The 13689-nt window shown below is 38.7% G+C and overlaps 1 protein-coding gene across 2 annotated transcripts in view; it reads left to right on the top strand.

The window, feature by feature from the left end:
- The window catches only part of LOC110501901 (glypican-6), a 153284-nt gene extending 143286 nt beyond the window's left edge, over positions 1–9998 (top strand). Inside the window, exons 9-10 of one of the 2 annotated variants that reach the window (XM_036959353.1) lie at positions 5020–5195; positions 8717–9998. In XM_036959353.1, coding sequence (XP_036815248.1) covers positions 5020–5195; positions 8717–8934 — 394 coding nt within the window. In that variant the 3' untranslated portion in view covers positions 8935–9998. The remainder of the gene's footprint in view (positions 1–5019; positions 5196–8716) is intronic. The other variant, XM_036959354.1, reaches the window with a different exon arrangement.
- Positions 9999–13689: the final 3691 nt, after the last annotated feature.

Consider the following 13689-nt stretch of genomic DNA (forward strand, 5'->3'; position numbering starts at 1 on the left):
CACAGAGACAAACTGATATCTTTCTGATAGATAAGATCTAAACCAGGCCAGAACTTGTCCGTGTTGACCAATTTGGGTTTCCAATCTCTCCAAAAGAATGTGGTGATTGACGGTATCAAAAGCAGCACTAAGATCTAGGAGCACGAGGACAGATGCAGAGCCTCGGCCTGACGCCATTAAAAGGTCATTTATTATATATTTTCTGGGTCAAGGTTTGGATTTTTCAGGAGAGGCTTTATTACTGCCACTTTTGGTGAGTTTGGTACACATCCGATGGATAGAGAGCCGTTTATTATTTTCAACATAGTAGTGCCAAGCAGAGGAAGCAGCTCTTTCAGTAGTTTAGTTGGAATAGGGTCCAGTATGCAGCTTGACGGTTTAGAGGCCATGATTATTTTCATCAACATGTCAAGAGATATAGTATTAAAAAACCTGAGTGTCTCCCTTGATCCCAAGTCCTGGCAGTGTTGTGCAGACTCAGGACACTGAGCTTTGGAGGAATACAGAGATTTAAAGAGAAGTCTGTAATTTCCTTTCTAAAGATCATAATCTTTTCGTCAAAGAAGTTCATGAATTTATCACTGCTGAAGTGAAAGCCATCCTCTCTTGGGGAATTCTGCCTTTCAGTTAGCTTTGCGACAGTATCAAAAATACATTTTCAATTGTTCTTATTCTCCTCAAATTAGTTGGAAAAATAGGATGATAGAGCAGCAGTAAGGGCTCTTCGATACTGCACAGTACTTTCTTTCCAAGCTAGTCGGAAGACAGTTTGGTGTAGCGCCATTTCCATTCCAATTTTCTGGAAGCTTGCTTCAGAGCTCGGGTATTTTCTGTATACCAGGGAGCTAGTTTCTTATGACAAATGTTTTTAGTTTTTAGGGGTGCGACTGCATCTAGGGTATTACGCAAGTTTAAATTGAGTTCCTCGGCTAGGTGGTTAACTGATTTTTGTATTCTGACGTCCTTGGGTAGGTGGAGGGAGTCTGAAAGGGCATCTAGGAATCTTTGGGTTGTCCGAGAATGTATAGCACGGCTTTTGATGATCCTTGGTTCGGGTCTGAGCAGATTATTTGTTGCGATTGCAAACGTAATAAAATGGTGGTCCAATAGTCCAGGATTATGAGGAAAAACATTAAGATCCACAACATTTATTTCATGGGACAAAACTAGGTCCAGAGTATGACTATGGCAGTGAGTAGGTCCAGAGACATGTTGGACAAAACCCTCTGAGTCGATGATGGCTCCGAATGCCTTTTGGAGTGGGTCTGTGGACTTTTCCATGTGAATATTAAAGTCACCAAAAATGTGAATATTATCTGCCATGACTACAAGGTCTGATAGGAATTCAGTGAACTCTGTGAGGAACGCTGTATATGGCCCAGGAGGCCTGTAAACAGTAGCTATAAAAAGTGATTGAGTAGGCTGCATAGATTTCATGACTAGAAGCTCAAAAGACGAAAATGCTGTTGTTTTTTAATATTATTTTGTAAATTGAATTTTGCTATCGCGAATGTTAGCAACACCTCTGCATTTGTGGGATGCACGGGGGATATGGTCACTAGTTGAGATGGTTTTGGATAAGTTGGACTGCAGAATGAAGGAAAAGCAGCCAACAAGTGCTCAGCATATGTGGGAACTCCAAGACTTTTGGAAAAGCATTCCAGGTGAAGCTGGTTGAGACAATGCCAAGAGTATGTAAACCTTTCATCGCGGCAAAGGGTGGCTACTTTGAAGAATCTGAAATATAAAATATTGTTTAACACTTTTTTGGTTACTACATGATTCCATAGGTGTTATTTCATAGTTTTGATGCCTTCATTATTATTCTACACTGTAGAAAATAGTAAAAATAAAGAAAAACCCTTGAATGAGTAAGTGTGTCCAAACTTTTGACTGGTACTGTATATGGCTAATTAAGGAGCCCACATGATAGCGCAGCACTTGCATACTAGTGCAGGAAAGCAGCGGCACAGATGAAAGGAGAAACTAGTGATCTAACCTCTGTTAGTAAGAAGCATATGTTTGGTAGAGTGTGCATGGCTCGCATTGCTCCCTCTGGCAGATTTAGATTTCTTTCATTTAAGTAATGCAAAGTAATATAATGCGTTATTTTCCACACAAAGTGATATTATAAAGTAACTCGTTACTTTTGTTAAATGTAACGAGTAATATATAACTTTTTCAAGTAACTAATCCCAACACTGCTATGTAGGAATCAATGCTGTATATAGGCAGGCAATGTGCTGAACAGGCAAACATAGCTAACTATTTTGGTCGATTAAGCAACCATATCATTATTGAATCAAGAAGCATAATAAAAAAAAATGCATATAGAATTTCTTACCTCTCTTTCAGTGTTAGGCTTTGCACCACAACTTGTACAGCCCCAGGTTCCCTCTAAATCAGATTGTCTTCACCAGTATCTCCCTGAGAAATGCATGTTTCTGTGATGTTACTGTACCGGATGTAAAAGCTGATGCACTTTTTTGGGGTGGTCCTGGGCCTGAAATGCTGTTTACCACCCAGCTAGCTATCATTATAATCTACAAACCAAACCCACTAAATTGTGATGTCAACAATCTGCATATCAAGCTTTAGCTAGATAGCTAGTGTTAGCTAGTTGAAATAAAGGCATTTGGCCATCTTGTGGAGTTTATGCAGTGTAGCTACATGATGCAGCTATCGTTAGATTAGTTTGAGTACAAAACAGTCAGAATACAGAGGACCTTAGCTAGCTAGCTAAGTAGCCATGTTAGCTAGCTTGAACTTTACACACACTAAGGTTAGCAGGTAATTTAGCAAGTAGACTAAAAACCAGTCCATATGAAGGGTGGCAGTTTCAGCTTCACACTTCTAACCTTTCAATGCTCTCCACCTTTCAACATGAATTCCAATGATTATCTGGTTTCTGGATTGAGCAGTCTTTTGTCTCTCTTCCTTTTCTCTTAGAAGTAGCTGATTCCATTTTTAATGTTGGTTTTAATTTGCTTTGATGTCTTTTTATAACCAGCATAATGCCTCGTTGCTGGAATTAATTGCGTTAGCGGCCAAAATGTTTGTAAACTGAAGTTAAATTCTGCTTTGTCCCAAAAGGGGAGACTAATAAACTACTGTTATTCCAAGGTCATAATACATCCTGTACTTTTATGTGCATATTACTTAGTGACGTTAGGACTTTAAGTTCTATCTGCGCAAAGCATAGTTCTGAGATATTGAGAATCAATGTTTTTACATCCCAGATCTCAAAACTGTTTTGTAGTGAATTCTTATTTCATAACCCATTAAGGTTCTCACCTTAAAGGTACCTAAAGTGCAGAGTATCAAACTCCTGAGATGCTTGTAAATCATGTTTTTTTTAGGAGGGTGCAATCACATATACAACCTTATGGCTCTGAAATGTCAATCTGTGTTCAGCCATAACGTTCTTTCTGACAATTGTTCAGTTTTTAAGACTACTGCAGCTATTTGAATGCATAACTGATCGAATAACACTGTTTTACTAAGATAGAGCCCGAACACATCATCAAATATATTAAGCCGTGTATTATGATCATCAGTCAAATTACTATCATCACTGAACAACGATGTGACAACATTTACTTTAAGATTTCTGACTGCGTTGTTATTTTGCTTCCGTGCCATTATTGCTGGCAAGTCTAGCCTAGACCATACTTAGACGGACATGGCAAAGATGTGTTCGGATTGGTCCATCGGTATTTGTTCAGGCTTGTAATTGGATTGCAGATATAACCTTCTAGTACCAAGTTCAAATGGGTTTATTCAATCCAACTTTCTTTCTTTCCATTTGTTTCACTTTTTGTTTGTTTTTTTTAGAAAATCTAACATCACAGACATATGAAGAACCATCTAAAGATCAATTATATGTGACTATCTCATTACTAAATGAGTCATTATGAATGTAATATTTAATTTTGTATGATAATTACATAGAGGTTGCATTTATCCCAGCGTTCTTGAATTGTGATCTCTTCCCCGTCTTTCTTGATATGCCAGGTTGTCTAGATGCGGAAACATACTTCCCCCTTACTGGTTTTTCTATGGGTTTGAACACCCAAAGGTTGAGATACAAACATAACTGAAGATGCTGAAGGCACTGTCACCATGTCAACTATCGTCGGTTTTGTTGCCTGACCAGTATAACCTGTGATAGGTTGTGTGGGTGTTCCAAGTAAATTGTCAGATGTTTAGAAAGCGTATTATTATGTCGTTGTTGTTGGTTTTTTTGCATTAGTAATTGGTAGGAGAACAGATTTTTGTAACAGCCCAGGTCTTGTTTCAGAGTTTAGGTTTTTAATCAGGTTTTAGTTAAAATATGATTTAAAAAATAATTTGAAAAAGTATACCTCTTGGTGTGTTGTTACCCGAAGCTGTCTGTTTCAGAGCAGCACAGACTGGTGGATGTGGGGAAACATTGCACAGCCTTGGATGGGTGGCACCGGTGACTGAGTTGTGAAATAATAAATAGCAAGTGACCCCTGTAACAATTTCCCTGGAGAAATATCTTCAAAGTATGTCAAAACATCCCTAGACAAGTGCCTTTCAAGAGCTCACTCTACTCACCCTGGTCACCCCTGACAGACCTGTGCTATTCCAGCCTGTCAGAAGGAGAGCAGAGGACAAAAACAACACTGTAGAGAGTTACATGGCGGGTCCAGCCTTTGTCTCTGTCCTGTCTTATCCAACTGGAGGGTGCAGAGCCCACAGCCTCAGTTCCGGAGAATTCTGTTTGACAGACACAGCATGCAGGGGAGGCCAGACCAGACTATAATGAGGCTGTCGAGTGTCATTAACTGCTCTGCCATTACTCTCATTCACCCGAAGTCTCTGTGTTGCACCAATGTTCCACATGAAATGTTCTACTAATTGTCTAACAAATTGGTGTTTGCCTCGGTGTGCAGAAGACATGATTTCTTTAAAAAACAGTTGCATTGGTAACTATGGGAACTCTTTTTAATATGTATGAAAATGAAAAGGAATGGTTATTGTCTGGCCTGGCAGGTATTTCCCAGAGGTTCTGAAAGACGGATTGACCAATCAGGTGAATAACCCTGAGGTGGGCGTGGACATCACCAGGCCGGACACGTTCATTCGCCAGCAGATCATGGCTCTGAGAGTGATGACAAACAAGTTAAAAAATGCCTACAATGGCAATGATATCTACTTTCAAGACTCAAGTAAGTAACACTCCACGTATACAGTGCATTCGGAAAGTATTCAGACCTCTTGACTTTTTCCACATTTTGTTACGTTTCAGCCTTATTCTAAAATGGTTATTCTAAAAGTTTTCCATCATCAATCTACACACAAAACCCCATAATGACAAAGCAAAAACAGGTATTTATGAAAAAATCTAATTCAGTAAAAATTTTAAACGGAAATATCACATTTACATAGGTATTCAGACCCTTTACGCAGTACTTTGTTGAAGCACCTTTGGCAACGATTACAGCCTTGAGGGTTCTTGGGTATGACGTTACAAACTTGCAACACCTGATTTGGTGAGATTCTCCCATTTTACTCTGCCGATCCTTTCAAGCTCTGCCAGGTTGGATGGGGAGCTTCGCTGCACAGCTATTTTCAGGTCTCTCCAGAGATGTTGTAGTCCGGTTCAAGTCCGGGCTCTGGCTTGGCCCACTCAAGGACATTCAGACACTTGTCCCGAAGGCACTCCTTCGTTGTTTTGGCTGTGTGCTTAGGATCGTTGTCCTGTTGGTCTGAGGTCTTGAGCGCTCTGGAGCAGGTTTTCATCAAGGATCTCTCTGTACTTTGCCTTTTACTGAGGAGTGACTTCCGTCTGGCCACTCTTCCATAAAGGCCTTATTAGTGGAGTGCTGCAGAGATGATTGTCCTTCTGGAAGGTTCTCCCATCTCCACAGAGGAACTCTGGGCCTCTTTCAGAGTGACCATCGGGTTCTTGACCAAGGCCCTTCTCTCCCGATTGCTCAGTTTGGCAGGGAGTCTTGGTGGTTCCAAACTTATTTAATTTAAGAATGATTGAGGCCACTGTGTTCTAGACCTTCAATGCTGAAGAATCATGTTGGTACATTTCCCCAGATCTGTTCTTTGACACAATCCCTTCTTGGAGCTCTATGGACAATTCCTTCGACATCATGGCTTGGTTTTTTACTATGCCATGCACTGTCAACTGTGGGACCTTTACAGTGCCTTGCGAAAGTATTCGGCCCCCTTGAACTTTGCGACCTTTTGCCACATTTCAGGCTTCAAACATAAAGATATAAAACTGTATTTTTTTGTGAAGAATCAACAACAAGTGGGACACAATCATGAAGTGGAACGACATTTATTGGATATTTCAAACTTTTTTAACAAATCAAAAACTGAAAAATTGGGCGTGCAAAATTATTCAGCCCCTTTACTTTCAGTGCAGCAAACTCTCACCAGGAGTTCAGTGAGGATCTCTGAATGATCCAATGTTGACCTAAATGACTAATGATGATAAATACAATCCACCTGTGTGTAATCAAGTCTCCGTATAAATGCACCTGCACTGTGATAGTCTCAGAGGTCCGTTACAAGCGCGGAAAGAATCATGAAGAACAAGGAACACACCAGGCAGGTCCGAGATACTGTTGTGAAGAAGTTTAAAGCTGGATTTGGATACAAAAAGATTTCCCAACCTTTAAACATCCCAAGGAGCACTGTGCAAGCGATAATATTGAAATGGAAGTAGTATCAGACCACTGAAAATCTACCAAGACCTGGCCGTCCCTCTAAACTTTCAGCTCATACAAGGAGAATACTGATCAGAGATGCAGCCAAGAGGCCCATGATCACTCTGGATGAACTGCAGAGATCTACAGCTGTGGGAGACTGTCCATAGGACAACAATCAGTCGTATATTGCACAAATCTGGCCTTTATGGAAGAGTGGAAAGAAGAAAGCCATTTCTTAAAGATATCCATAAAAAGTGTTGTTTAAAGTTTTGCCACAAGCCACCTGGGAGACACACCAAACATGTGGAAGAAGGTGCTCTGGTCAGATGAAACCAAAATTGAACTTTTTGGCAACAATGCAAAACGTTATGTTTGGCGTAAAAGCAACACAGCTCATCACCCTGAACACACCATCCCCACTGTCAAACATGGTGGTGGCAGCATCATGGTTTGGGCCTGCTTTTCTTCAGCAGGGACAGGGAAGATGGTTAAAATTGATGGGAAGATGGATGGAGCCAAATACAGGACCATTCTGGAAGAAAACCTGATGGAGTCTGCAAAAGACCTGAGACTGGGATGGAGATTTGTCTTCCAACAAGACAATGATCCAAAACATAAAGCAAAATCTACAATGGAATGGTTCAAAAATAAACATATCCAGGTGTTAGAATGGCCAAGTCAAAGTCTAGACCTGAATCCAATCGAGAATCTGTGGAAAGAACTGAAAACTGCTGTTCACAAATGCTCTCCATCCAACCTCACTGAGCTCGAGCTGTTTTGCAAGGAGGAATGGGAAAAAATGTCAGTCTCTCGATGTGCAAAACTGATAGAGACATACCCCAAGCGACTTACAGCTGTAATCGCAGCAAAAGGTGGCGCTACAAAGTATTAACTTAAGGGGGCTGAATAATTTTGCACGCCCAATTTTTCAGTTTTTGATTTGTTAAAAAAGTTTGAAATATCCAATAAATGTCGTTCCACTTCATGATTGTGTCCCACTTGTTGTTGATTCTTCACAAAAAAATACAGTTTTATATCTTTATGTTTGAAGCCTGAAATACTTTCGCAAGTTACTGTATATAGACAGGTGTGTGCATTTCCAAATCCTGTCCAATCAATTGAATTTACTACGAGTGGACTCCAATCAAGTTGTAGAAACATCTCAAGGATGATCAATGGAAACAGAATGCACCTGAGCTCAAGTTCGTGTCTCATAGCAAAGGTTCTGAATACTTATGTAAATAAGGTATTTTTTTGTATTTATATATATATATATATTTGCAAACATAAAAAAAAACTGTTTTCACTTATGGGGTATTGTTTGTAAATTGATGAGGAAAAACATTAAATTAATCCATTTTAGAATAAGGCTGTAACCTAACAAAATGTGGAAAAAGTCAAGGGGTCTGAATACTTTCTGAATGCACTGTGTATATACAGTACCAGTCAAAAGTTTGGACACACCGACTCATTCAAGGGTTCTTCTATATTTTGCACATTTCTACATAAAAACTATGAAATAACACATATGGAATCATGTAGTAACTAAAAAAAGTGTATAACAAATCAAAATACATTTTATATATTAGATTGTTCAAGAGTGTGATGACAGCTTTGCCAAGAGTGTGCAAAGCTGTCAAGGCAAAGGCAAATCTCAAATATTTGGTTACTAAATTTTTTGGGTTACTACATGATTCCATATGTTTTATGTCATAGTTTTGATGTCTTCACTGTTATTACACAATGTAGAAAATATTAAACATAAAGAAAAACCCTCGAATGAGTAGGTCTTCTGAAACTTTTGACCGGTACTGTATACATTTATATTATTAAACGTTTTCACATTCAAAATCTGCAATAATTTTTTCTGTGTTCATGTTTTCATTTTAACGTTCAAAGTGTATTTTATATCAATAGTCTCTGTCAGTTGCTCTTTCTGTTAGTTGTTCTCTGTCAGTTCCTCTCCCTGTATATCTTTGGACTGCTCATTGTGCTCTGTGTGTTCCTGTGCTGTTGTCCAGGCGACGAGGGCAGTGGCTCGGGCAGTGGCAGCGGCTGCACGGAGGCCTGCGTCACTGAGTTTGACTTTGCCAGCACCGAGGCCCCGGTGGTGGGAGCGGACCGGAGCGGGAGTGGCCCGATGGAGGATTCAGCAGCAGCCACACACCCTGCCCCCTCAGCAGCCCTGCTGGCCAGCCTGGCCCTTTCAGCCCTGGCACTGCACAGACTATGGAGATAATGCTGGGGGAACTCACCCAACGTGGACAGTAGGATCTCTCTCTACGCTGTGTTTTTCTACCCAAACAGACTGGAGCTACAGTCAAGCAGACAGTATTCAGGCAGCCTTGGCCTTTCGGATAGATAGAGGGGTCTCTACTCTGCTCTGGAGACAGCAGTCATGCATCCTGGTTCCCCTTTCCTCCTCCCAAAGAGTGTCTGGTTGTTGATTCCATCCTTAGGCAGGGCTTCACATGACTGCAGTCACTCCAAGATAGAAACAGATGATCTCCTGTTAAACATTGTTCAAGAATTACTTTTGTCTGGCACAAGGCAGATGTTATTAGGTCTCCATGAGAAAAAGCCCTTGCACTTTTGGTCCTATTTTATTTTTAATTTTTCTCAATGATATAGAAGGTTGTTATGTTTTTTTCACTGTGAGTATGTGGAGAGGTTACACCTAGAGGTGACCAGGAGTCACAGCTAAAACATGTTTACTCTGGTTTACTGTTATACCACATTATACTATGAGGTGATCTCAGTTGACAGGTCTTTTACTTGTTGACAGGTTAGAAGTGCATTTCTTCATTCAAATAACAAACCTCAGACGACCACAAAATCATATTTAAAATAAAAAATTAGAAACAGTACGGCTGTCACAATAATTGTTGGTTTCTACCTTGTTTCCTCTGCTTTAAATATTATTGATTACATCTACATTGACAGTAAATGATACCAATGAAACATGTTTGTTGTTAATGTTATTCAGGTAAGGTAAGATATTCTATTACCAGTGTTGATGAAGCTACTCTGAAAATATAGTTTCCCAAGCTACCAATTACTTCAAACTGGAAGAAGTTAAGCTACACAAAAGCTACCCTAATAATGTTAACGCTATATATATTGTAATATATTATATTAAAAAAAAGTATTTCACTGCATCCAAACTACTTCAAAAATGAATGATCATATGCAAATCTGAAATGTCATAGACTACAAATTGCATCTTGGGATAAAATGTTAACGGAATGTGTAATTTTGTCTATTAAACACAAGCACAATGTTCCAAGTGAGAATTAGTCAGGTCTGATGCCGAAAAAGAAAGGAAATGATTTCCTACCCGTATCTTGCAAAAAGAGTAATGTGTAATTCCAGTTGTTAGCTACACCACTACATGGTAACAAGTCATTAACTACTGAACACACTACCAAGATTAGAATGTAATTCAACTACCACCAAGCTACTGCAAAATGTAGTTAAATTACTAGTTGAGCTACATGCAGTTCACTACTCCCCAACACTGTGTATTGCTCATATCTGATATGAGTTTATACCATTTACTGCGTTCTATTCTTTTGAGTGCAAATGTTATCATATCACAAAGAACCTCATCAGAAATATTGCTTTATGTTCTATGGTGATATCCACTATGTATTTTCTAATCATTGAAAAGAGTAAGAGAACGGTCAAACGTGCAAACTATCCACCTGAAATGTATTGGTGGGAGGTCATTGAAGGCATACATTCATTTAGTCCCTTTTAAGTGTCACTATTTTTTTATATCCTCTGATATGAACCTTTACCTGATAACTCAGGATTGATATGTTTTTAATGATGTTTTTATTGTTAATTCAACTTTAATTGCACATGCTTAACTTCATAAGAATACTGCATGGTCATCTGCCTTGCAAAGGGTTTTCATTTCCAACAATGTGATGTCTTGAACTTCCCATCTGTCGTTATGAAGGCAAATTTTGATACAGGAAGACACCTTGTTCTAAAAATTCTAGCAAGCCCTTTCTCGTGTACAGTACACATAACATTGATTCAAACCAGACTGTCTGCATTCATTCATTCATTACTAAAAACAATAAATAATGACTGAGGATCAACAAGATGACGTGCCAAATTGTAGTAGGTTAAAAGCACATTGAAGGCTAAAAATGCAGAAGACAAAAAAGACACCTGCATTTATCTCTGGGGCCTGAGGGGTTCTATCTGCGGTGACAGGCTCAATGCCGACCACAGACACCTGTGAAATTAGAATTATAGAAGGTAGAGAGTGTCTGGACAGGGTTGAATGCTCCAGTGAGGATAGGCAGTAGAGCATGCCTACAGAGACTAGGAAGAGGATCGGTATTACTGAAAGGAGAGTTCTGTATTCCCCCCCCTTCAAACGCTAGCCAACAAAACCAGTCTGTGTTCGGTGTTCTCAGAGGGCCAGCCGGTCAACTCAGTAAACCACAAAAGGCCAGCTAAGCTTACATAACAAGGGAGTTAGGATTATATTAAAATCCTTCAGCTTTTATCATGGTCTCTTAATGGACTCAGTGCAGCATATAAATTGTGTGAGCTTGCTTCGTTGCCTCTTGATAAACCAGTATTAGTGTTCATCTTGTATGAATGTAAGGCAAAATTATGATGTGCAAAATTATGGAGAACAAAACATTTTGTCCCTTTGTCAGTGTGTCCTTAAAATAAGATTCTTTAATATGAATAATTATCTTGCAGGATGCTGTTTTTTTTATTTTGTGTATCATTGCACTTTTAATGGTAATATATTTGCAATATTTTGTCTTGAAAATTGATGTTTATGGATCAGCAAATTAATGTCAAACAAATGTTTCCGAAACATTATTCATCAACATATCATACAGTCAAATGCATTCTATTGTAACAAAAAGAAGATCATGATGATATCTGTTGCTTAGAATTGGAAAACTGATTCAAGCCAATAAGGTTGACGATCTAGTTAACATAAAGACCGTACAAACAAAAATGCCTTACAGTTTTTTAATGCAATTAAAATGGTTGCATCTGTGTTTTGTTACTCTTTCTTGCAAATAAATATTTATTAAAAAGATTGTAACAGCTTTGCAATTTGTTGACTTACATTTGTAATTTCAAGAAAAAAAATGATTGAAATGCATAATACAATATTTTTTTTTTAAGTATATTATAACAGATTAGGGAAAAACATAATAATATAATAATAATATAATGACATGATAATGTCAATCTTACAGGCTGTCTGCAGGCTATTGTAACAAAAAGAAGATCATGATATCTGTTGCTTAGAATTGGAAAACTGATTCATGAGATTTAGGTGACAATATCCTATTATTAAATCATTTTTAATTGTATTACCTATTGTATTTAACTAGGCAAGTCAGTTAAGAACGAGTTCTTATTTACAATGACAGCCTACCGGGGGAACGGTGGGTTAACTGCCTTGTTCAGGGGCAGAAAGACAGATTTTTACCTTGTCAGCTTGGAGATTCGATCTCGCAACCTTTCGGTTACTGGCACAACGCTCTAACCGCTAGGCTACCTGCCACCCGTAGCTGCAAGTATAAGCAAAGCACTGTAAACATTGTACTGTAAATTCCCATCAACAATGTCTTGTATGACAGGGTGCGAGTATGTTCAAGTTTCTATCATGAATAACAGCTAAAGCATGAAAATATATATGAATCACATATACATAGGAGTTCTACTTTACAGTGTTATCTCCAGGTTTCACATTGTTCCTGGTTACTTTACAGTGCTATCAGCAGGTTTTACATTGTTCCTGGTTACTTTACAGTGCTATCAGTAGGTTTTACATTGTTCCTGGTTACTTTGCAGTGCTATCAGCAGGTTTTACATTGTTCTTCATTACTTTACAGTGCTATCAGCAGGTTTTACATTGTTCCTGGTTACTTTACAGTGCTATCAGCAGGTTTTACATTGTTCTTCATTACTTTACAGTGCTATCAGCAGGTTTTACATTGTTCCTGGTTACTTTACAGTGCTATCAGTAGGTTTTACATTGTTCCTGGTTACTTTACAGTGCTATCAGCAGGTTTTACATTGTTCTTCATTACTTTACAGTGCTACCAGCAGGTTTTACATTGTTCTTCATTACTTTACAGTGCTATCAGCAGGTTTTACATTGTTCTTCATTACTTTACAGTGCTATCAGCAGGTTTTACATTGTTCCTGGTTACTTTACAGTGCTATCAGCAGGTTTTACATTGTTCCTGGTTACTTTACAGTGCTATCAGCAGGTTTTACATTGTTCCTGGTTACTTTACAGTGCTATCAGCAGGTTTTACATTGTTCTTCATTACTTTACAGTGCTACCAGCAGGTTTTACATTGTTCTTCATTACTTTACAGTGCTATCAGCAGGTTTTACATTGTTCCTGGTTACTTTACAGTGCTATCAGCAGGTTTTACATTGTTCCTGGTTACTTTACAGTGCTATCAGCAGGTTTTACATTGTTCCTGGTTACTTTGCAGTGCTATCAGCAGGTTTTACATTGTTCCTGGTTACTTTACAGTGCTATCAGCAGGTTTTACATTGTTCTTCATTACTTTGCAGTGCTATCAGCAGGTTTTACATTGTTCTTCATTACTTTACAGTGCTATCAGCAGGTTTTACATTGTTCCTGGTTACTTTGCAGTGCTATCAGCAGGTTTTACATTGTTCTTCATTACTTTACAGTGCTATCAGCAGGTTTTACGTTGTTCCTGCTTACTTTACAGTGCTATCAGCAGGTTTTACATTGTTCCTGGTTACTTTACAGTGCTATCAGCAGGTTTTACATTGTTCCTGGTTACTTTACAGTGCTATCAGCAGGTTTTACATTGTTCCTGGTTACTTTACAGTGCTATCAGTAGGTTTTACATTGTTCCTGGTTACTTTACAGTGCTATCAGTAGGTTTTACATTGTTCCTGGTTACTTTACAGTGCTATCAGCAGGTTTTACATTGTTCCTGGTTACTTTACAGTG

This window comes from Oncorhynchus mykiss, chromosome 22, assembly GCF_013265735.2.
Source record: "Oncorhynchus mykiss isolate Arlee chromosome 22, USDA_OmykA_1.1, whole genome shotgun sequence".
In the NCBI taxonomy this organism is placed as follows: Eukaryota; Metazoa; Chordata; class Actinopteri; order Salmoniformes; family Salmonidae; genus Oncorhynchus; species Oncorhynchus mykiss.